Source organism: Serinus canaria, chromosome 4 (genome assembly GCF_022539315.1).
Source record: "Serinus canaria isolate serCan28SL12 chromosome 4, serCan2020, whole genome shotgun sequence".
NCBI lineage: Eukaryota > Metazoa > Chordata > Aves > Passeriformes > Fringillidae > Serinus > Serinus canaria.
This window is the reverse complement of record NC_066317.1, coordinates 66,136,714-66,160,868: the sequence shown is the minus strand read 5'-3', so window position 1 is coordinate 66,160,868 and position 24,155 is coordinate 66,136,714. Positions and strand designations below refer to the sequence as shown.

The window sequence follows — 24,155 nt, the reverse complement described above, 5'->3', positions numbered from 1 at the left end:
CTGTCCTGTATCAGACAGTCCTTCCCAGGAACAGCTGTCATCTAATCCTGACAAGCAGCAGGCAGGGGGAGAGGGAAGGCAAAGGTAAACTGAGCAAATAGTTATGTTGGAGCACAAGATTTAATTCCACACTTTCTGCAAAATTAAGGCTTAGGATACCACAAGTTGGGCATTGCTTTGAAACCACCAGCACAGAAAGCAGTCTGAAGTTCTTATTGAAGTGTATTTCTCATGGCTCAGACCCTGGCATTTTCTGGCCAGTTTGCATTGACACTTGACTGCTACCAGGGAATCCAACCACTAGAAAATGTTAGGGATCATCCAGAACCAAGTATTGTCCAGTAAGAGGAAAAAAAACCCAAGGGGCTTTACATCCTTCTCTCTTTGTTGAAGAAAATCAGGGTGGCAATAAATTTCCCTGACCAAAATGAACTTCCAGAATTCATCTCTCAGAAGTGAAAGTGATTTATGGATTGACATCACTGTCAAGTGTAGATCAAGAAACACAAAAATAACTATTCCACAAAATATGGAAACACCAACATTGGCAGCATTTCTCTTGCACATAAAAACTCCCTGGGTTATACCAGGTTATAGTTATATAGGTTAACTACTAGGTTATAAAGTAGCAACAGCTTTAAGGCTCAACACTAATTTAAGTTTTGCCTTTAAAAAAAGAATAAATAAACAATTTTCCAGATCAGATTACTCAAAATATTTATCCACAAGAACATATGGTACTAAACAGATGTGAACATTTTCCAAAGAGATGCTGTCATTAATTAGCTGATATTTGTCAAGTGCATATTTTTAGGCAGCAAGAAAAAACTGTGCAAACCAAACCTTTCCATCAAAGGTCAGGGTCCTTCTCCATGCTGAGGTGACATCAGTGCCAGGTTAGCACAAACTGCTGCACAGGCTGGAGGAGATCCAGGGTGCTGAGGCACAGCCCTGGACACTGCTGCAGACCTCAGAACCAGGGGTGAATTCCTAAACCCAGCCTCAGATCTCAAGGCAGAAGGAAACACTTTCTCAGGATGCAGCAATCACTGGAGTTAAAAGCTGTCTTCTAAAATAGCTGGTGCCTCTAAAGGAGCTTCCAAGGAGCAATCCCTAGCAGGAAGCTCCCTCCACCTCAGCTGTTAGAGGGATGAAATTCAGGCAGTTCATGACAGAGCACTGCCCATCCCAAAGGGCACCAGCACAGCACTGCCATGAGTTACTCTGCTTACCAGGCTCATAGGAAGATTGGCTGCAGTTCCCTGACACTCACTGCTGAGGAATTGCACTCTTGCACAGACTGAGACAATTTAGCAGTGCTGTCTCTAAAGGGCTCCCATCTTTTTGCTCCAGATTAAAACACCACCACCAGAAAACTGAGCAGATCTGGTAAAAAACCCCTTCTCTGCTGTCACAGGCTTTATCAAATGATTTACTGCTCAATGCTGCCTTCAGCTGTCCAGTGACAGGGTGTCAGGCTCATTTCAGTAAATCATGCCAAGGTGAACAATGCAGCACCTGGTCTCTGTGTCCCAAGGCTGGAGCACCTGGCTGGTGCCAGACCATCCATCAAGTGCATGAACACACCTTTAGCGTGCAGAGATGTGACCTGCCCCTTATGCACTTCATCAGGGCTTAGCTCTAGGAGCTGCAAATGTCAGTAGTGACACACCTGCTTGCTTCAGGAAGAGAAATTCCACAGGGATTTATTTGAGTAGGAAAACCAAGAACAGTTTTAAATAAATGAAGACACAGGTTTTTGTAACAGCACCTTTATGGGACACAAGGTTAGCTTTAAACAAGTGCCAGGTTACATGAACTTTCAGTCCTCTACATAAAGCAATCCGGGGTTTAACCCACCCTGATGAAACTTGCAACATTTATAGGCACAATACTTGGGCTATATCCACAGTAAACAAAAGAGAGGGGTATCCATTACAGTTCTTGGAGTGGTTAACCAGAAAGGTATCTATTATGTTCTTTTCTAGAGAATAATAATTGTTCTCCACTATGTCCCATTGTTCCTTGGATTTCAGAATACAAGCAGTGCAATGCTAGTTAAGATAAAGTGGAAATCAGGGTAAAGTCAGCTAAAGACCAAATCATCTTCATAGTTACAGACAATTTTGAATATATATTTTGCATGTGAAATTATATTAATTTTTATCAGTAGCAATTCCATTTTACACACAACAAACAGAACTCCTTGCCAGTAGAGGACTGCACTGTGCATGGCTAATCAGCCTTGAAGAGAAAGTCTGGACCTCAGGCATATCCAGCTACGTGGATCAACACCAATCCCTCCAGATCCAACAGCTTTGGTTTAATGGACGGAAACTTTGGCCTATTGTTCAAAGGTACTGGCCAGCAACCAACGAGCAGGACTGGACTTCTTAAAAATAAACCAAAGTGTGGTATGTGCATAAAGTCAGTGCCTTGATCCTTAAAAGCAGCTCTACAAGCAGCTTCACCTTAAAAAGGGGCAGTGCTTAAGTTACAAAAGATTTTGTTTATGATGACCGAAGAAACGGCTCTGCCTCAGGAATTCAAAGGATGGATCAGATTTAGTAGTAGATTTATTAATTTGCTGTGATTTACAACAGGGTGACAACGTCTGAAACAAGGAGACACCAAAACAGGTTTAGCCAGGAGGTTTATGGCTTCCCAGTCAAATTCATTGACCAATGTCAAGACATTGGGGCAACTGAAGATTAGCAGACAAAAGAAAAGCGGAGGCCGGGTGCTGCACTGGTGTTTTGGAGAAAGTATTCCAAAGTGTCTTCTCTTACAGCAATTTCCTTTTCTCAAACTCCTGCAAAGAGCACACAGATGTTACCAGCAGGGAAAACAGAAAATGCTTCTATTATTCTTCTGTTCCAAATTACTTTGTATGTATCTTAGGAAATCTGATGTTAAGGATTAAAAATTGGTATTAAAAAATTAAAATATAAAAAGCATGAAGTGTGCAAGTTAGGGGGAAAGGAAACTGAGCATTCTCCCACCTCACATTAACAAGCCAGCTCTGGAAAGCCAGACTGTAGTCACTGCCAGACTGTAATGCTGTCAAGGAACCATTTGCTCCCAGAAACAGCCTAATGGGCTTGAAAAACACCAATTCTGTATCAGAACTGCAGTAGAATCCTTACAGTGAAGGACTCGAGCCAGGGAAGCAACAAAATCAAGATTTTCATTTCAGTAAAGAAAAAGCCCAACAAAAGAAGGGAAGAATCCCACAGCAGCCTGTGGAGATGCTGTACTATACAGTCACCACAGGAAACAAAAAATACCTAACAGAGCTGAATTATGCATCTCCTCTAGCTGTGAAGCAATCCCCTTTTCTGGATATGAATTAAGTAAAATGCAAATAATCCCATTCCACACCTCAGTTTTTCAGCAGCATATATTCAACCATAAATCTGAATTATATGCCAAGGCTCTCCTTCCTCAAATACCCTATTTAGAAATAATGTTCTCATATTTTACATTAATTCAGGCTCTTTGCATCCAGAAAACAATTTCAACAAGTAGCTACACTTGAAACAGAATGTAATCCCTTCTCTATTTTGCTACATTTACTTTTCTATAAAACAATATTAAATAAAACTGTGTGCACATATCTTTCATGTAGTAATTTCAGCTTGTCCAGCCAATAGTTTTTATGTTTAAGCAAGTTCAGGGCAGCAGAGTCTTTGGGTAAGAGATGGACTCCCAGCTCACATTCCCTCACAAGTGGCTTCTTGCTCTAGATGAGCCAATGCCTGAGGAACCAACCTTGTAGATGGTGCTGCCCAGCTGAGCAGGGGACATGCTGACCACAACCCCTGCACTCTGGAGGGCTGCAATCTTCTCCTTGGCTCCCCCCTTTCCCCCAGCAATGATGGCTCCGGCGTGGCCCATCCGCCGGCCAGGAGGAGCTGTCAGGCCAGCTATGAAGGACACCACTGGCTTGGCATTGGGGCCCTGGAAGAGATAAATGTGTTATGTGGAGGAGGGTGAGAGGAAAGGCAGTTCCAGGTGGCAAACTGCTCATTTTGTTCATCTTTATTCTGTTCATTTTTTATTTAAATTGTTCATTTTTTGTTTAAATATCAACTCGCCAGGCAAAGTTATTTAACAGCTCACACAGCACAAAGAAGTGTGGAGTACTTCCTCTCCTGATAATCATCATAAACCAGAAGCAAACAAACTTTAAATCTTTCTACAGACCATGCATACTACAAAAAAAAAAAAAATCACTACAAATATTGTTACAGGAATAAAATTCTAAAGTTGACAATGCTCTCCCCTTCACAGAACCACAGAACATGACTGGAAAGACCTCTAAGATCATCAAGTCCAACCTCGACAACACTCTTAATTTCAACTCTTTTTTTCTTTAAAAAATCCATGACTGTTTGTGGTTTTTGTAAATAGAGATGAGAGACTGAAATGAGTTTTCCTTGATGTGGCAAAAGAAGATGGCTAACTATGAAAGTGTCTGGAAGCAAGGTGTTTTAAGACTTACGGAATTATTTTCTTTCAAAAATGCTGCTGCATCTTCTTCAGCATTTCCTCCAATCTCCCCAATCAATATGATCCCCTCAGTACGAGGATCCTTCAGGAAGACATCAAGGCAGTCAATAAAATTAGTTCCATTGAAGGGATCACCTCCAATACCTACAAAAAATATTAAAACCACAAAAAAAGAGTAATTTAGAATAAAGATATTGCACTTACAATACAAGTTTAGAAGTAAAATTCAGCATGAGGAGTATTCCCACAGGCTCATAAGACAGGCAGCTCTGAAGGCTCTACCCAAGTCAGAGCATGTCAAATTCCTGCTCCAAATACCTCCCCCACAATTGACACAAAGCTTTGATATCTGAGTGTTCACCTTTCAAACCATAAACAAAATGTTATGAACACAGCAGCACCAAGATGCCAGCTCCAGAATTTTGGTGTAAGAAAACTGAATTTACCTAACACACCCAATTAAATGCCTAAGAATGCCCTCATCCTTTATAACTAAATTTCTTGGGACAGTGTGTTTTCAAATTGACATCATATTTGCTGGCAGTTCTCTGTTCAGAGCTGGTTTTAAGGCTTTTATTAACCTGATGTGGAAATGATAACAGAGAAGAGCTGTACTCTTCACAGCACACAGGGATCCCACTTGTTAACACAAATGCCATTCAGCAAATTCTACACTTGCCAAAAGAAATTATTTTGGATTTACACTTGTGAAGGAAAAGCAGATTAGTCTAGGTCCAAGAGGCTGATTCAGAGGGCACCTACCAACACAAAAAGACTGCCCCAACCCAACTTGTGTTGTCTGATGAACAGCTTCGTACGTCAGGGTTCCAGATCTTGACACAATACCTTGAGGAAAGAAAAGAAGATAAACTTACCACTAACACAGCACATAACTAGAGGCAGCTGTTTTTATAGTAATGAAAATCACCTCAGTAAACAACATGAGATTCCAGGTTTTCCAGCTGTCCTTGCCAAAACACTCTGTAAGATTCTTTCTGTACCATTTCTTGGTTTTCATCTTTTTACACTTCACTGTCAATGGACTAAAGCTGCCCAGAAAGTCAGTAATGCTTTTGTCATGCTAAAGCCTTACCGGAAAAGAAAACTGAAAAGCAAATAAAAGAACATACTTCTTATCTTGTATGTGAGTAGCTGATGCTGGACTTGAAACACAGCTGCAGCTCAACAGTTAACAAAAGAATTCTGTGTTAATCACATCCCCAGTATGGCCAGGCACACAAGAGATCTTCCAGAACAGGAAAATGCTGCACAAATGCAAGTTATCACTATTAAGGTATTTGTTGCTTCTCTACAGAACACACCTGGCATTTACATTACAATATCACAAGAGACCCAGTTTTAAATTCAGGACGGAAGGTAGCACAGTGCTTTGAGCAGGGGCAAAATATTTGCCTGGCTTTTTGTTCATTTTTTTCAAGTCGAGTCTTCTGTTAGTACTACAAAAGAAAAGGTTTTCAGGAAAAACAGACACCATCTTCCATTTACTTCAAGTCATGTAACAAGGAATGTAACACATACATTGCATGAACAGATGAGAAAATACACCACTAGACTAAGAACCTTAGTTTTATCAACTATACTGTTGGCCAGCTCAGATGGGTTCTAGCACAGGGCTTTTTCCTTGCTATGTTTGAAAGGGCCTCCCTGTTTACCACTAAGATCAGATTGCCTCAGAGAAGCTACAGATGAAAGTCCAAAGACTGTGGCTATTTTTATACCTTGCATCACAGTATATTCAGATGATTATTGGATGTCTCACAGTAATAGAAAGCTGAAGAGCACATCACCAAAGGTCACACGTTAGCTGAAACTGGGAGGGTGGCAAATCCACATTTTTATTCCTTGATTCTTGGATTACCAATGAAAACATTTCCAGCAAAGGCAGAGCTACTGGATTCAAGATGCTAAATATTCTTTTGCACTTGATGTGCCTTGCATTCAGATTCTAATAACTTGTGGCTCCAACACATTTCTTGTAAATATTTAAAAAATCAGAACAGAACTTGGATTCAGAAGGGAGCTCAGAGCAACACTGGTTGATGTTCCCTTTTACAGTCATAGAGCAATGTCTCAGTGGTTTTTATAAAGGGCATAATTGCAGCCATTTCATTTTTCAATTCCAGGTTTATGGGTACTTGTGAAAGCTGGAGGTGGAACACAAGTGCTAACACATCTTCTTCCAGCATTCCTTCGGTGCAGTCTAGTCTCAAGCCAGAAGTGGTTACATAGCAGAGGGAGCTCCTCATGCTAAAAAAATGCACTGAGTCCCTGTAGTTCAACAGCACTGAACAGGCTTTCCCACTATAAACACATTTTCCATCAAAAAAAAAAGGTAATGCTGCAAAGGGTACCACTGTGCTCAAGTGAAACTGGTTACCTTGCTGACAGGCAATGGCAGCATGAGCTGTTTACAGCAATATTTATGAAGCTCTACCTAAGTACAAGTGGACATTTCAGAGTAAATTTCTCTACAGCTCCTGAACTGCATTATTTGAAAATAAAAAAAATCAAGTTGTTATTTCTATAGTTTACAACAAGGAGCTGACAGAAGTCAGGACAAGAGACTTGCATGTCACAGGGTGTATAGCTCATTACACACAGGGAGTGTGATTAACAGTGAACAAGTCACTGCCTTCCTGCCCTTTACCACACTGCCTGAAAATTGGGTATTTTTGTCTTCCACTTGTGATGGTTTCATAGCTGTCTAAATTATGTTATAAACGTCTCTGCAGTTTCTTCTCTTTGCTGTAGTACTGAGATCACTTGAAGAGTAGGATCCCGGCCCCAAGCAGCCCAGCTGTTGGCAGGAATGGTGTTGGAGAGCTTAGTGCTCTCAAATCCCAAGAAAAATGGAAGTTTCCTCAAAGCTCTCCTTTGAGGATAGCAAGTCAATCACATTACCTACAGGAATTCCCAATTGCTTTGTCTCTACCATCAGCACCCAGTGTCTACTGTGGAAGAATTCCTGATTTGGGCCTTCAGGATTGATAATGCTAAAATTCATGTACAAACTGAGGACAGACAAGCTGTCCCACAGTGTTATCAACTCTCTCCAGGGCAGGATGTGCTTTGCCTCAAGAGGAAAAACACTAGAGCACCAAATTTGTGTTTTAGATGACGCATAAATATTCAAAAACTCACCAATTCTTCCTTTCTTGTGAATGTGACCAGGCATGATACCAATTTTACATTCTCCAGGCTAAGGAAAGAGTGGGAGAAGTCAGATGGAACATTCAAAGCAGCACTAGGAACAGTTCAGCCTTGGAGCAAAGGCAGAGGTCACTTACATTGATGACCCCAGGGCAGTTGGGGCCCACCAGGCGGGTCTTGTTCTGCCGCAGCAGCCGGTGTTTGACGCGCACCATGTCCTGCTGGGGGATGCCCTCGGTGATGCACACCACCAGGGGCATCTCTGCATCGATGGCCTCGTTGATGGCAGCAGCAGCAAACGGGGGAGGGACGTAGATGACAGTGGCTGAAGCACCCGTTTGTTCTTTGGCCTGCAAGGGACGTGAGAAAAAACACATCGCGCGTTTAGCGGGACTGAAGAGAAACTGACAACAAGGCATTTAAAATACATCCATTCTCAGGCATGAATTGAGTATATGTATAAATCAATTCTAATCTAAGCAAGTGTTAAATTCCCTGAAGATGGGGCACAACCAGGGAGCTGAGAACTGACCACTGTCTGGGAAGGATCTCCCCCGTATATTTATGATCCCCATCATAAATACTTTTACATAACGGTTTGCTAAAAATTCATTGTGCACAGCAGAATCAATCAGAAACCAGCTGCATTCATAAAGCAAGTGTACCCAGGCTCTGTGAACTTCACAGTGGAAGCCAAACTGATGCCTGAGCACCCTGAATGCTCCCTCTTTTACAAGGCTTCTGTTTCACTCTGTGCCCAGTGACATCCACAGCTCAAATATTGTGAGCAATGAAATAAGGAGCCCTTCAGCTTTAAACTCTGTGCCCTCCAGTCACTGCTGCAAATTACCTCCTTCACAGAATTAAACACAGGCAGACCTAGATGAGTTTTTCCCCCTTTCCCTGGAGAAATTCCTCCAACTAGATTGGTGCCATAGTCCAATGCCTGCTGGCTGTGAAAGGTGCCCTATGAGAGAGAAAATAAGTAAAGTTAGAAGCTATGTAATAGCAAATAAACTTAACCAAAAAGATTGATGTTATCTATAATTCTGAAGGCAATTTATGTCACTGAAATTTGCAATAAGAAGGGCAGTTTTCACATATATATGTATATTTATAATCAGATATTCTGGCAAGTGCATCCACATGTTTTAAATGCATTTGGAATATGCTAATATGCTCTTTTTTTTTTTCAATCATAGTACTGTAGTTTCATGCTCAAGGGTATTCTGTTGTGTGCTGCTAACACACCTGTAGACAGAGTTTCTCTCCCACATCAGGTTTGGCAGATGACAAACACTACAGTGAAATAGAAACTAGCATGCTCATCCATGACTAGCTCACAGTTTTACAAAAGCAGCCTTCTCTGCCTGCAAATGTGTAAAAGAGTGAATCTGAGAAAATTATTAAATATCCTGAAATAAAATCAGAAATATAGTTCACAGGCATTGATATTGAAACGCATTTGTGAAAGAAGCACTTTGAAAATGGGCAGGTTTTTGCAGTTTTTTTTTTTTTGCAAATAGCCTTTTACAAAGAAAACCTTTCAGCTGTATACAATATGAAAAACAAAAATGAAAAGCACTATAACAGAGATGACTCAAAACCAACTTTTAAGCTTGTCCACGAGTATTTGGGCCAAACAATGTCAACTACAGTCTGAAGGGACCTTCCTGATGGTGAAGGAACTCCAGCTTCCTAACACAGACAAAGGCAGTATATAATCCATTTCATATATAACTATGTTTTCTGAGCAATTAACTTTCTGACTGAAAGGCTGATAGAAAGAATAACTTACAAACATACCTGTTTGCCTGTAAAACCCTGACAGATAACCTTTGTGTTCTTGTTAACATACAGGTTTTTCCTGGATGCTGTGTAGGAGCAGTGTCGGACTCCATTCTGTTGAACTGGAGAGAAAAGAGAAGAGAGCACAAACCATTAATCCACTCCTTTGGTAGACTCTGAGTCAAAAACTGTCCTACCAAGTGAGTGCATATCAATCAATGCTTGTATTAAAAAATCATGAGCAGCTCATGTTTTCAAGAGCAGCTCTGAAGCCTCCTTCAGTGCTTGTCAGGCTAAGACATTAAACACCTGTAGCTCACCCTATTATGCCAATTACTCAATTTACTAGAAATGAGGAGAGGTTTCTCATACTGAGTACTCAATATCAGGATTCCTCCTGACAGACAGAAACAACTTCTTCAGCACTGCTTTCATTTGCAATCAAACACGTTTTTATCTTCTCAGACACTCTGCAAAGTCACAAAGCAGAACTAAAATCCTGATAAAATCCTGAGGCTGTTACAACCCTGGTACTACGTGACACCTCCTGTGAACAGAGCACAGTCCAGAGCAGACAATGAGAGACACTGAGGAGCTTGAGGGTACCTCAGCCCAGGAAAAACCTGATGCTATGTAAGACAGCAAGAGATCTCTTCCCAACAGATTCCTAGCTATGGAATCACTGCTGGACACACATTTGGGCTCGAGAGGAAACACAGCTCTCCAGATACTCCACTAGAGTGATTGTCAATTTAGTTCTCACAACTCTGGTGCTGAGAGAAGAAAACAGCACAGTTGCAGAAAAAGAGCACAGTGTGTGCTGGCAACAAAAAGCCAAGGGGAATGTCTGCATCTGTGCTGAAGGGAAAGGAATGATGACAGCAAATGCACAGAATGTTACCACAGAAGAAAGCCTGAGATGAGAAGAGAGGGCTTCTGGTAGAAATAGGATGCACCCCTACATTTATTGCCATATGCTTTTTCACACACCACAGTTTTGAGGGGATCAGAATCAATTTACTCCCTGCAAGTGTCTGACATAAAAACCTTAATTTATACATAGAGTGACCCTGGGAAGGCACAATCCTAATACAGGATCTCCAATATATACACCAAAATGTTACTATTTACCCCTTTAGCTCTTTTAAAACTTCAGCAACTAAGACTTAAGAAAGTAAATAGTGCAGTTGAAATCAAAATAACAGACCCTGAATCATGGTGCCCAGACTGTTCCATATACATACCCAGACACATCTGAACAAGGGAATATTTTTCCTTTTTCTCTTTTTAGTAAAAGAGTAAAAGCTTTTAAGGAGACAGAAGCAAAAAAGTATCTTTATGATAATGCACAGAATTTGTTAAGATGCATTATTAAATTATTATTGTAACAGAATTTCTATGGGTTAGTAAATCTATGCAGCAACTTTTTAAGATCCACATACACACACATTTCCATCAGAGCTTCACAGTTCTCTCTTGCCAACTAAAGTTTAGTGCTACACTGCTTTTATGCTTCAGTTGTATTCAAAGGAGTGAAGAGAAAAAACAAACCATGCCAGAAGCAGCCTACACACATCAGTGCTACTGCTAAACCTAAAGTGCTTACTCTGTTCTTAGAAAGGCTGGCAAACCCAGGGTTTAACTCCAGCCACCTTCTGCTGATCTCTAAGGAGCTGCAGCAAATCCTCAACTTCCCACAGACACAAAGTAAAACTCCATACAGAAAGGAACAGATTAGGATGCAGCAAACTTGTGAGGAAAGTGGCAAAAGTGCACCTGAGCTTAGTGACCTGCAGGGTGTTAACCTAAATCACCACAAATACTCCTGCAGAACTCCTTATGCCAGGAAATACAAAGCAGTAACAGACAAAATCCACATGAAATCCTTAGGAAAAGCCATAAAAAAGCCAATTGTTTCCTGGGCTGCATACAAAACAGCTTAGGCAGGGTGAGGGAGCGGATTCTGTCCCTCTGCCCCACTCAGGTGAGACCCCCACCTGCAGGGCTGTGTCCAGCTCTGGGGCCCAGCAAAGGAAGGACCTGGAGCTGCTGGAGTGAATCCAGAGGAGGGCAGGAAGCTGATGAGAGGGATGGAGCTATGAGGATGCTATGAGGATAGGCTGAGAGAATTGGGACTGCCCAGCCTAGAAAAGAGAAGCCTTTGGGGTGACTCAATTCCCTCCAGTACCTGAAGGGAACTTACAGGAAAGATGGAACAAGACTATTGACAAGGGCATGTAATGACAGGACAAGGTGGAATGGCTTCAAAGTGAAAGAGCACATTTAAACTGGATATTAGGGGGAAAAAAACTGTACTGTGAGGGTGGTGAGGCCCTGGCACAGGTTGTCCAGAGTTGGGGCTGCCCCATCCCTGGAGTGTTTCAGGCCAGGCTGGATGGGGCTTGGAGCAACCTGGTCTAGTGGAAGGTGGCCCTGCCCATGGTAGGGGGGTGGAACAAGATGATCTTTAAGGTCACCTTCTGAGCCAAAGCATTTTGTGATTCTATGATTTTATGAGAATATGTCTAAGGATGAGATTTAATGAGCAAGGCTTCCAGGCTGGCTGTGGTAGGGGAGAGAGAAGCCACTGCTACAGAGACAGCACAGGATGATCTTTGTCCTAGGCTGAGCACTTGGTCTTCCTAGGCAGGGCTACAAGGCCCTGCACCTGAATCAACTCAAAGACACATCTGGTGAAGAGCAGCCTGCCTCCAGCAAAGGAGAGGCAAAACAAAACCAGGAACAGCTGGAATGCTGGTCAGGAGAGCAGGGAATTATCTGCCTGAGCCCAGCCACTCAGGCAATCCCTCACTGTCACAAGATGTGCCTGGGTGACACCCAACCCTGAGGACAGCAGAGGATGATTCCCCTTGAGAAGGAGCTGTTACAGTCCTTACCCCCAGTGAGGCCTTGGGGAGAACACTCCAGGCTTCCAGGAGAATGGCAATGACTGTTTGAAAATGGGCCTGCAAGGGGAAAGAACAAACAGGCAACAAAAACTGACTCAGATCTAAGTTTTACAGAGCCTGTGCCCAACCACTGACAAATCCACCTGCAAAGTAAGAGAAGGATGCTTGCTGGTCACCTATCTGTCACTGAGCAATTTCAGTACTATGAAGAAAATAAAAATCACAGAATGGGTCAGGCTGCAAGGGATTACAATGGGTCAGCTGGTCCTCCCTGCTCAAGCAGGGTCATCATACAGCACATTGCACAGGATTGTGTCCAGATGGTTCCTCAATATCTCCAGTGAGGGAGACTCCAGAGTCTCTTTGTTGCTGACAAACTGACAAACAGTCACATTTCTCTACACCTTACAGCAATTGTAGACTCCCAGTTCAACTGTTCATTCCAGATCTATTCTCAGATATTTATAACATTGCAGAAAAATGTTTTTGAAAGCTTAAGTTTGCCAATCCTCCATTTTCAGAAAACAGTATTAATATATTTTTCAAGGATAAAAAGCTTTTGATAATTTTCTAAACTATCAAAAAAAAAAACAAATTAGGCACTGATATCTAAACAGCAGCTTAAAATTTAAGCTATGTATGGATTTACCCCTGAAAACCATGTGCTTCTTACATTACTGTATGGCCTTCCTTCAGAGAAAATACAGCTGGTTCAAAAATCCTGGCTATGGATTTGAGCCCTTTGCTGTCTCCAGAGGCAGGCAGCTTAGATGGGCAAATGTCTGGAGAGCAATATATTTTTGAAGCAATTTATGGACAAAAAACCCTCAAAATCACCCTGTAGTCTCTGGGGTGGAAGAGTCTGAGTTTCTGGGGTTTTTCAAATGGCTTGATACAGCTTTGTACTTGTGCTCCTGGCCCTGCCTGCAGCAGCAAGGTTTACCCCAGTTATCAGCAGAGCAGGAGCAGCAGGGCCATGGGTCAGGATGAGCTTTGGCTCCACGTGGCACAAACAGCAAGCCCTGGGTGCAAGCAGCTGGCAATTTCAATAGTTAAGACAGATACAAGATGAGAAGGAAACAGGTGGAAAGTGGAAACGGCATGCCCAAGTTCACAGCAGGTATGAGTCAGAAATAGAAGCCAAGCCTCAATTTCCACCCAGGACCTGCTTCACAACTTCCAAACCCATCCAGACAATAGATTTTACTACAAAAAAAAACTGGGTGCTTAGGTGTAAATGCATGCTGCTTCATGAAGACTGGAGGAAAAAAAAATTAAAAGAAAATGCTCTTCAGCTGTGAACCAGCAAGGCCAAACCCCTTGGTGATGCTATTTTAATGCTCCCATCTAAATTATAGGCCAAAGGTGAAGGCTCCAGATGAAGTCCTAGAGCATAAGGAAAAGTCTTATCAAATCTAACTCTTCCCAAAAGCAGAGGGAAAATGTTACATTTTGTCAAGTCAGAGTTCTAAGATAACATTACCATGTCCAACAAAGGCCTGTAACAGACCTTTAGCAAAGTGTATTAAAAATAAAATAAGAGACTGGACAAGCTTTCCCAGGCACAATGTTAATTTCTGCCCCGCCCTTGTTCAGTTTGTGGTTTAAAAATAAAGTTACACAAATAAAGGATGATTTATTTTGGCTTTTCAATACTTTAACTTCTACTTGGCTCAAAAGTGAAATGTACTGTGGTAAGAGCCTACTTTGGTCCATTGTATAGGAAAACCAGCAGTTATGAAAAGTGCTCAACCTCTGCTTCCAACCCCTGCTGTCTCAGGGGAGATCTGAAAAGCAATATCTAAATTTAGCAGTGGGGCATAAGCCTGTATATGGAACACCAGCTGTTTTAGAGTCAAGAAACCTTATTAGAAACTAAGAGAGAGAGTTCCTCCATCACCACACACTGCTGCTGGCTCCTCTGGCATTTCCAGGCAACGAGGCCCCAGCCAAGAGCAGAACTCACTGCAGTACAAATTACTGGAAAATCCACCTCATTTACCTCTTAGGGGAAAAAATCTCACAATCCCAAGGCTCAAGCAGGACTTAAAGCTCACTTGTGCATTACAGTTAACAAGCCTTTCTAGAAAAAAACAATGCAACTCAAGCTGCATTTCATGGAATCACAGAATGGTTTGGATTGGAAGGGACCTTTAGAGGTCATCTAGTCCAAACCCTTCTCTATTTGGGTTGTGCAAAACAGGTGAGAGCACAGATCCTAAAGGCTGAATCTCTTCTTCATCCAAAATATACAAAGCTCAAAACTTACTATTATCAGGTCTTCTTGTAAGATTTCCTATGGACACAAATCCAATCAAAGTGTCTCCTTCTTACTCACATTTACCCCAAACCAAAAAAATAAGGAAATTTGGAAGCTGAGGTAGCATCTGAGGCTGCTCATAAAAAAAGCCCAGCATTAAGCAAGGTGAAACAGCAGATTCGTCTCCACAATGACCTGAGCTGACACCTACATTGCCAGAAGACTGAAATTGCTCCTTGAAATACCCACAGAACTTGGAGATGGAGGAAGATATTCCCTTTCTTTTCTATTACCTATTTAAGGAAAGAAGAGTAAGTGAAATTCTTCCTCTATTGCTCCTTGAAATAGCCACAGAACTTGGAGATGATGGAGGACAGTCCTTTTCTTTTCTATAACCTATGTAAGGAAAGAAGAAAGCCTTAGAAATCATAGGAGCTCCAATAAAAGTGAGGGAAATGGAGGCCAGTGCAGGGGAAGCTTAGGGAAGAAGAGAAAAGGAAAAAGATGAAAAAAAGGAGGGAGAGAGAAAAGCACTTTCTTTTCCATTGTATGAGGTATGAGGAGTGCTACTTAAAAGGCTGCGTCTTTTTTCCACACACACACACCCCACCCCCCCTCTTTATCTCCCATCAGGTATGGGCCTTCAGCTTGCTCCTCAGAGTTCCTTTCAATGTTTTCCATGTGTTTAATTTACATTTTTATGACCATCTCCTTTCTCCTTCCTCTGCCAACAAATTCAAGGCCTGAGGAGGACACAACAGGAACAGTTCTGGGGAGCTCCTGACAGTGCAGAGGAGCATAACCCCATCCCCAGAGCTCACCCCTGAAGTTATCAGTTACATCAGCAGAAGGTGCTCCTTGATGACAAAAAAGCCTTCATGCTATTGAGGGATTGTTCAAAATATCCTTTGTGTAAGAGGATTGTGCACTCCAGGATTCCTGTTTATCAGTCCCCGGGTTCTCTTCTCTCACCCTCCCCTTGCCAAATTCCTGTTAATGATGGAAACCTAGACCTGTGGCCATGAAATAGGAGTTGAGGAATTAAGTAAATTAATCAGGCTGCAAAGGGCAGATGCAATGTCTCCACTACAGCCATCACATTAAAACAAATCTACAACCAGTGGGAAATGACATCCAGAAAACTTTCAGTTCTTTCAACACATCTCTGTTTTCCAATCAGTCTCTCCTCAGTACAAATCCACTACCTCCTGCAAGCCAAGCTGCTTTTCCCCACGTATCCTCCACCAAGAATGTGAGCAGGTAAAACTTTGTGAGCTTTCCTCCCTCCACACTGTTGATACAAAAACAATTAAGGAATTCTTCAGTTTGGGTTTTTATTTCTGCAGCAATCCTCTGCCAGGGTTACTCACATAATTACTGTAATCTTTTAATCTAAGAGCTCTCCAAAGCCTTCTAACACATCCAGGGCATGGAACCCCTAATGCTGACTCTCCAGTCAGTTCAGATGCCCACAAAAACTCTTCAAGGGTATGGACAAGCACAGGTCTCTCCTGATTCTGTCCATTCACCAGTTGTGCTCTGAGCTGACCTTTGAACAGCACTCACCATTTATTGACAGATTTCATACTCCATTTCCACAGCTTCCTGATCTCAACCTTAAGGATACACACCCTGCATGTTTCCTTCAGCAACACACCAACAAAAACAAGGTTTGCATCTCTTTTGCAACAGAACACACTGGACACTCATGATTTCAAATCATTCACAGAAGCAGATGTTGTTAGTGAAAATGTATGTACAAAGCCCAAATTTAAGGTTTCAGCAGTCTTTAAAGGGTAAAGAATATCAAACCAAAGATTTCCAATGAAGAACTATTTCATCTTGCAGGAGTTTCTGTGAAAGACTTCAGGAACAGCTGTAAAAAGACACTTCTTGAGCCACTTCCTCCTTTCTTTCACTGCTCCCTTTCTACCCCTCAAAATGATTTTAATACCCATTCCCTGAATCTCTTACTGCTACTTGTAAAGGGAACAATATGGGGTTTTAACACATAAAAATGCACTCAAGAGTAGCTTTGCTGGGAGTATAAATTAAAATAAATTGGAAGGTGCTACATTCCCATCTGTTCCCCTCCATCAGAACCAATTCTTATTGCGCCCAGGGGAGCCAATTCAAAAAGCTAAAGTGGCAGATATTAAGAGCCAACAAATACTTTTCTGATCCTGCTTGTGGAGAGCAAGAGGCAGGAATGGATACCCACCTGGGCAGTAAGTGTGCCACAGGAACCACTCAGAACAGCCTGGGGTTGTAAGATCACATTACCTGACCTTCAAGTCACCATCCCACTGAGACAAAAACACTTTGTTTTTGCAGTCAAATGAGGTAGGCTTGAGTTTGTTCATTCATTTCCAGCTGCAAGAACCACACTGATGCACAAATTTCTCTGTTTACATTCCTAGTATCTTCTCTTGTGCCTGGGCATACCCACACTGATCTCACAGAATGGTTTGGGTTGGAAAAGACCTTAAAGACCATCTCAGTCCAACACCCTGCCATAGGAAGGGACACATTCCACTGGACCAGACTGCTCCAAGCCCCATCAACCTGGCCTTGAACATGTCCAGGGATGGGGCAGCCACAGCTTCTCTGGGAAACCTGTTCCAGTTTCCTCACTGTAAAGAATTTCTTCCTAATATCCAATCTAAACTTACTCTCTCTCACCTGGAAGCCACTATCCTTTTTCTATCACTATAAGTCTCCTTTTCAAGAGGATGCAGCCAAAGGAAAAAAAAAAAAGAAAAAAAAACGGAGGGAGAAAAGCACTTTAATTTCCATTGTGATGTTCAGAACAACACATATTAAATGTTTCGAGCTGAACTACCAGTCTCAGACTGCCCCTGCTCTCCAAATAGGGAAGCCTACAACCTTATTCTTGACAACAGAAGGAACTTTAGCACGCTGTGCTGAAACCACAGGGTAATTCAAGGCCCTCCAGTGGCCTCCAGCCGCAGCTCTAGGGGCTCCCTCCGGCCCTTGCCCTTTGGAGCCTTTCCGGGGCTACAACGCCGAGAAAACCTCCCGCGCCCCCACAGTGCGGCCGCCCGCCCTGCACGGGAAACTTCCCATTACATTTACAAACAGCTCCCTCGCAGCCAGGCGTGCCCCTGCCCCCAGCGGGGCGATCCTGCCCCGCTCCCAGCGCCCAGCGAAGCAGGAGCAGCGCCGGGAGCAGCGCGGGTTCCCCGGTGCACAGCCCGGGTCCCGCCCCGGTGCCCGCGGGCCGAGCGCGCCCGGCCGCGCTCCGCCGTGACCTTGCCCGGCCCCTGCCCTGCCCGGCCCGGCCGGGCCCCGGCGCTGCCCGCGGCCCCCGCGGCGGGGCCGGGAGGGCTCGTCCCGGTACTCACGGCGGAGGAAGCGGCCGAGCAGGCGGGCGGCGGCGGGGCTGCAGCGAGACATCGTCCCGTCCGCAATGACGGCGGCGGCGGCCCCGAGCTCGGCCCGCCCCGGCGGCGGAAGCGGCTCCGCGGCGCCTTCTGGGTATTGTAGGCACGGGAGCCATGAGGGTGGGGAAGGGGTCCGGGATCATCGAGTCCAAGCCTCCACCCGGCACCGCTACGGACACAGCAGTCTGTCCTCAAATACCGCCAGGGACAGTGACTGCGGGGAGCTGTGCACTCCGTCAAAGGCAGGAAGGCCCTGCAGAGAGACCTCAACAAATGTGAGGGCTGGGCAATCACCAACCATGTGAGGTTCAACTGGGAAAGTGCCGGATTCTGCACCTGGGATGGAGCAACCCTGGGTGTACGGACAGCCTGGGGAGTGAGGGGCTGGAGAGCAGTGCCAGGGAAAGGGACCTGGGGCTCCTGGGCAGTGGAAAGCTGAAGGTGAGGCAGCAGTGCCCTGGCAGCCAGGAGGGACATCCCTGTGCTGGGGACATCAGGCCCAGCATGGCCAGCCGGGCAAGGGAGGGATTGTTCCGCACTGCTCGGGGCTGGGGCGGCCTCACCTCGAGTGCTGGGGGCAGCTGTGGGTGCCACAAGGTAACAAAACCATTAAACTATCAGAGAGTGCCCAAAGGAGGGCACAGGAATGGTGAAGGGCCTGGAGGGGAAGCCGTGTGAGGAGAGGCTGAGGGCGCTGGGTCTGTTCAGCCTGGAGGGGACAGAGAGGAGACCTCAGTGCAGGTACAAATTCCTCCTGAGGGGAACAGGAGGGACAGACACTGATCTCTGCTCTGTGGTGACAGTGACAGCACTGAGGGAATGGCCTGAAGCTGTGTCAGGGGAGGTTTGTGTTGGATACCAGGAGAAGGTTCTTCCCCCAGAGGGTGGCTGGGCACTGACCAGGCTCCCCAGGGCAGTGGGCACAGCACCAGCCTGGCAGAGCTCAGGGGTGTTTGGACAATGCTCTGGGACACAGGGGGTGACTCTGGGGGATGGTGCTGAGCAGGGCCAGGGGCTGGGCTGGATGATCCTTGGGGGTCCCTTCTAACTCAGCTTGTTCTGTGATTCCGTGACTCCATCACCTCACAGGAGCACAGGAACCACAGTGCATTACCTGATCCAACCCATGCCATCAGCTGCCTCCAGAAAGATTCCTGTAAATATAACCAGTACAAATAATTGTATATTTATGGGGTGTGGAGAGCTGTGGGAGTGGTTGAGAAGACACAAAGTATTGCTTCAGAGCAAAAATAAACAAGCAAAGTCATACTCTGATTTCTTCCTGATTTATTAATTAATTGTGTTCCTAAAACTGAGGCTGGAAGGAGGCTGTAATGAATGAAGCATCCAAATGTCAAGCTTCTCGTGAGGTAGCCCCTTAGGAGGACACACACACACTGATTTTATAAAGAACGTCTTCACTACTAAAAGATTTATACTTGGATCCACTTTCAAATGAATTTTTCCTTGAGGCTTTCACTAAGACTCTTGTGGAGATATAGAATTTGAGTTAGCTGCCAATGCATTGTCATTCTGTATACAGAAACATTTCACATTTTTATTGTTTTTAATAGGATCATGTAAGGTGAGGGTAGGGGGTGTTGGTTGGATGGCTTGGTTTTTTTCCAAACCTCAGTGGCAGAAATATTTCTTCAGTCATTTGCATTCAAAACCTTTCAAAAGCTATTGTGTATAGAGTCTTGATTCTGTAATTAACATTAATGCAAGGCATCATACTCTAACTCTTGAAGTTTCAGGGTATAGAAACAAGCTGTACAATATCTAATTGGCCAGACATACATGGAATTGAAGAAAAATAAACTTCTTTTCAATTTTTTTAGTGCAGTGGTTTAGTTCCTGTCAGAGAACACTCTGTCCCACCATCATTAATTTTGCTGATTTATTCAACCATTCAGCCCAGGGAGAAACAATGCAGCAATTATCAACACTCAGGTAGCAGTGACAGGGGCTGCCTCACAAAGCTCAGGTCAGACCCAGTTCTAGTGGCCAAAGGACTGCTCACTGTCCTAGGACTGCAGCCCCTTATGCCACAAACACTATGGTGAGCTTCCCACCAGGCAGAAATCCTTCAGGCTAATCTTGTTGCCCAAAAAGCTGTGAATTCCCCATCCCTGGAAGTGTTTGAGACCAGACTTCAAGGGGCTCTGAGTAGCCTGGTCTAGTGGGAGGTGTCCCCACCTATGGCAGGGGGTTGGACCTAGGTGGTTTTTAATGTCCCTTCCAACCCAAGCCATTCTGCAACTGTGTGGCAGGAGTCACACGCTTCATCCATACAATAAACTCAGACATATTAAAAAACTTCAGGTTGTCTTTAGCCAGGCATCTGTACAAAATGCACAGTCAGTACAGCCACAAAATGGACTTTGTGGGCAGGTATTTAACAGCATCAAACACACCCCTGATTTCCTATTCAGAATCTGAAGCAGGTTTGTCTCCTGGTGCTGGCCAGAGCTAAAAGACATCCCATTGACAAATGCAGGTTCCAGGAGGGAGGGTTTAGCAGGAAGGCCATCCTTGGAGGGGAAACCTCTATTTAGGAATTGCTAAACCAGGGACAAGTTCTTGAGCTGGTTTAGCCCTTACTCACCTCAGTGATGACTCTGGACCTACATTTCTGGCATCAGCTGATGTCTGATTGCTGTCTGATGTCTGATCTGAGCTGATGTCTGATCCTACCCTCAGAAAAACAACCCAGCAGCCTGAAATTCTTGTGAGTCTTGTTAGCTGTAGTGGCATCATCACCTCCTGTCACTGGAACTTTGGGATGTGCAAACAAAGTGGTCATTCCCCATCTCCCTGGAACCAAGGCAGGAGCCCAAGTGTGAAGCTAAACCTGGCCTCATGTCTATCCAGCTTCCAGCAGCTAAGGGGAGCTGACCCTTCTAAACACAGACAAGTTTGTGGGTTTCTATACTTTAATTTATAGGCTGTATGTAAAAATAATCCCAGCATCTCAGCCCTGGGAAAGTGACTGGGAGGAGCTGGACCACTGCTCTCCTTTCGTTAGAAAAGAGCACAGAGAAATTCAGAGCTGAGGATTCCCTCAAGGGATTAGCCACACTCGTGCTTTAACCTGCTTTATTTTTAACTTGGAGCCTGTGGTTTTCAGTAACAGAGCTATGGCTGAGAGCATCTGCTGAGGAATTAGTTAGAAATTAACTTTGCTGGGACTTGTGTAACTCCAGAAAGGAGAGATAAAAACCAGTGAAAAGTTACGGCAGGGAGAGTGTAGGTGGAGCAAGAAAAGGATCATCCAACTTGCTCTGCTCTGTGCACTCCCCATTAAGCTTTCAGCAAATAAGTTCTATACTTTGCTTCTGAAAAATCCTGCAAACTTCTGTGGTACTATCAGTATAGTTACTTTGGGGGGCTCAGTATTATTAATGCCAAATGAAAATAAAGAAGCACATACACACACTACCCCTGGTCCCCTAGCTGTGCCATGGCTTGGTGTTTCTAAAGAGGCTGACATTTCTACAGTGCTTCACAAACAGGAGATCAGATTTCAGCTTGGCACCAACTGTGATCACAACATCAACATCAGTAGGAAGTCCTAAGGATGGACACCTGCAGCCTGCTGGCCCCAAAATGATCCTTTCAGGTTCATCATGGCTTGGATTCTCCTGGAAGGAATATGCTGCCAAAGACTTGGGGTGATCTTCATCCAAATAGTGGGTTTTTTTCCTTTGCTCTGTGATTTGAACCAAGTCTGGCTCTGTCACATATCAGGGGCTTATCAGAGCTTGCTCATTTTATTCAGTAAATTTTGCCAGAAATGCTTCAGCAGCTCCAGGTCTTAGAGAAAAGCTTGACATTTGATGGGTTTTTGTAGCAGCTCACTGGGCTGCAGCCATACACCTCCCACTGCCTTTGTCCCTGTTGGAGACAGGGCAGCCAAGCACAGTGATCTGGTTTATTGAAAACAGGGGTGTCAGACCTGGGGCTGCCTCACAGAGCTGGGAAAGGTCACATCCTGCAGACCTGCATTTCCAGATCATCAGGTTGCACTGCTGGTAACAAGGAGTGAAGCAGACCTGAAGATGGGAGGGGTTCACAAGGAGAAAACAGCAGATTGGGACAAATTCTCTTCTCAGAGACCCTGCATGGGGTTTTCCTGGTGTTGGAGCAGGATACAGGATCCTGCAAAGCCTCCACCACACAGAGAGAAGCAGGAGTAAAATGGGATGCAAGTTCCTTGAAATGCATATGCCAGCAAATCCTCTGGCCATGGCTTTTCCCCTTGCTGTCAGGAATTGAGTTTGGCTGTTAATTCTTTCATAGAATCATAGAATGGTTTGAGTTGGAAGGGACCTTAAAGACCATTTCATTCCAACCCTAATTCTTTGCCCTGAAAAAGATTCCACTGAATACCAATGTGTAATAAATAAACTCAAGTCTTCTTCCCTGGAGGGCACATTGGTTTTTAAGGTTTCAGGATTGTGGGGTGCATCTCAGCACGAGTTAAGCTGAAAGCTGATAAAACCCTGACATCTAAGGGCCAGAACTGCAGCAGTGGAAATAGGAACATTCCTTTTGACTGCAGCATGCCTGAAATGCTGTGGTTCATGTGTCTCTGTATATTTAGTCATAAAGCAATGAATTTTTTTATTCCTGTGGGGGTTAAGAAAGCCATAATTCTGAACATCATGAGCATCAGAAAATAAGAGAGTGGTGAGGACTGGGAGCACCCAAAATCCACAACCAAGAGGAGGGTCTCAACCTGGCTAAATGTAGCACAGCCTACAACAGATCAGGTCTGGTCTGATCACAGACAGAAGTCACAAACACATGGAACAATGTGTTCACCTTCACCAGGGAGAGCAGTAAATCCAGCTCTTTCCCTTTTGCCCTGTTCCCCATCATTGTCATCAGCTGTTTCATAGGGACATTGGTTGGGCCATTGCAGGACAGCTGGGCTGGGCAGAGCAAGGCTCTGGGGTCCTGCAGCAGGAACTGGTGGCTTTTCTTATCCCCAGGGGACAAACTTGTCCCTCCAGCAGTCTCCTGGGGCTATTCCCTTAGTTCCAGTGATATTCACCCACCTCTCCTGGAGACACACACACAAAGGCACAAAGAGGAGCTTAGTTGCAACTCTTATTTAATTCTGCATCATAGAGCCACAGAATGCTTTGGGTTGGAAGGAACATGTAAAGATCCTCTAGGCAGCTTCCCTGTCATGAGCAGGGACAGCTTGCACTAGACCAAGTTTCTCAGAGCCCTGCCCAATCTGAATATATGTCAACACCTTAAGAAGTGCTGAGCTGATAAATTACACATTTTTATTCCCTTTTATTGGATGCCATCAGCTCATTTTTGGTGGTCAGACAGGACACATGCAGTGTGGAAATCCCAGAGCTGGCCACAGCAGCTTCACAAACACATCCATTGGAATTTTTCTGCACTAAAATTGCTTTTCTTTTCCAGCACTGTGGAATTGATGAAGAGTAGAAGTTCTCTAGAGTCCCCCATTTTTCTGGAGGCTTAATAGCCCCAGATAAAATATGAATATAGGTTTATTCCATGGCAGGATTTGTCTTCACCTAAAGAAAAAAAGAGTTTTGTTCTAATTTGTTGTTACACTGAAGCCAGCTTTGTCCTTGCAAAAGTAACTGACAACATTAAAAAACCCAGATGTTTTCTAAAGAGAAGACTTTTATTTGAGGTTTTTAATTTTGCAGAAATTGCAGAAAATTTGCTGACACAGCAATGTCAGTGTGCAAAGTTCTGCAGGACCAAGTTAATGTTCCACTGAAATCCTTTGCTTCAGGACTAGTGCTTGAATGTCTACAAAATGTATACAAATGTCTAAACTAAATCCACAGGGGCTAATCCTCATTTCACATCCTTGCAGGTAAAGTTGGAGCAGCAGTGGTGAAGGCACTGCAATGGCAGCACTTAAGACCTTAGTGAGATCCCTCTGGCTATTTATCCTTTAAAGCACAAAATCAGTTTTCACTAAGTATACCTATTTTTCATTTTTATTATTATTTGGTATCTATTTTTCACTGGCCAAGAAGCTGTGGCTGCCCCATCCCTGCAATTGTTCGAGGATGAGGCTCTGACCAGCCTGGTTTAGGGAAAGATGTTGCT

The 24,155-nt window shown here is 44.0% G+C and overlaps 1 protein-coding gene across 1 annotated transcript; it reads right to left on the bottom strand.

Annotated features, from left to right (window-relative positions):
• Positions 1 to 2,558: 2,558 nt before the first annotated feature.
• On the bottom strand, positions 2,559 to 18,110 carry SUCLG1 (succinate-CoA ligase GDP/ADP-forming subunit alpha). The gene is made up of 9 exons (XM_050973896.1): positions 18,006 to 18,110; positions 9,490 to 9,593; positions 8,534 to 8,650; positions 7,821 to 8,033; positions 7,675 to 7,732; positions 5,275 to 5,358; positions 4,505 to 4,656; positions 3,772 to 3,960; positions 2,559 to 2,812 (listed from the first exon to the last, which is right to left on the bottom strand). The coding sequence occupies exons 1-9, from the start codon at positions 18,055 to 18,057 to the stop codon at positions 2,786 to 2,788; spliced, it is 996 nt and encodes a 331-aa protein (XP_050829853.1). The 5' UTR covers positions 18,058 to 18,110; the 3' UTR covers positions 2,559 to 2,785.
• Positions 18,111 to 24,155: the final 6,045 nt, after the last annotated feature.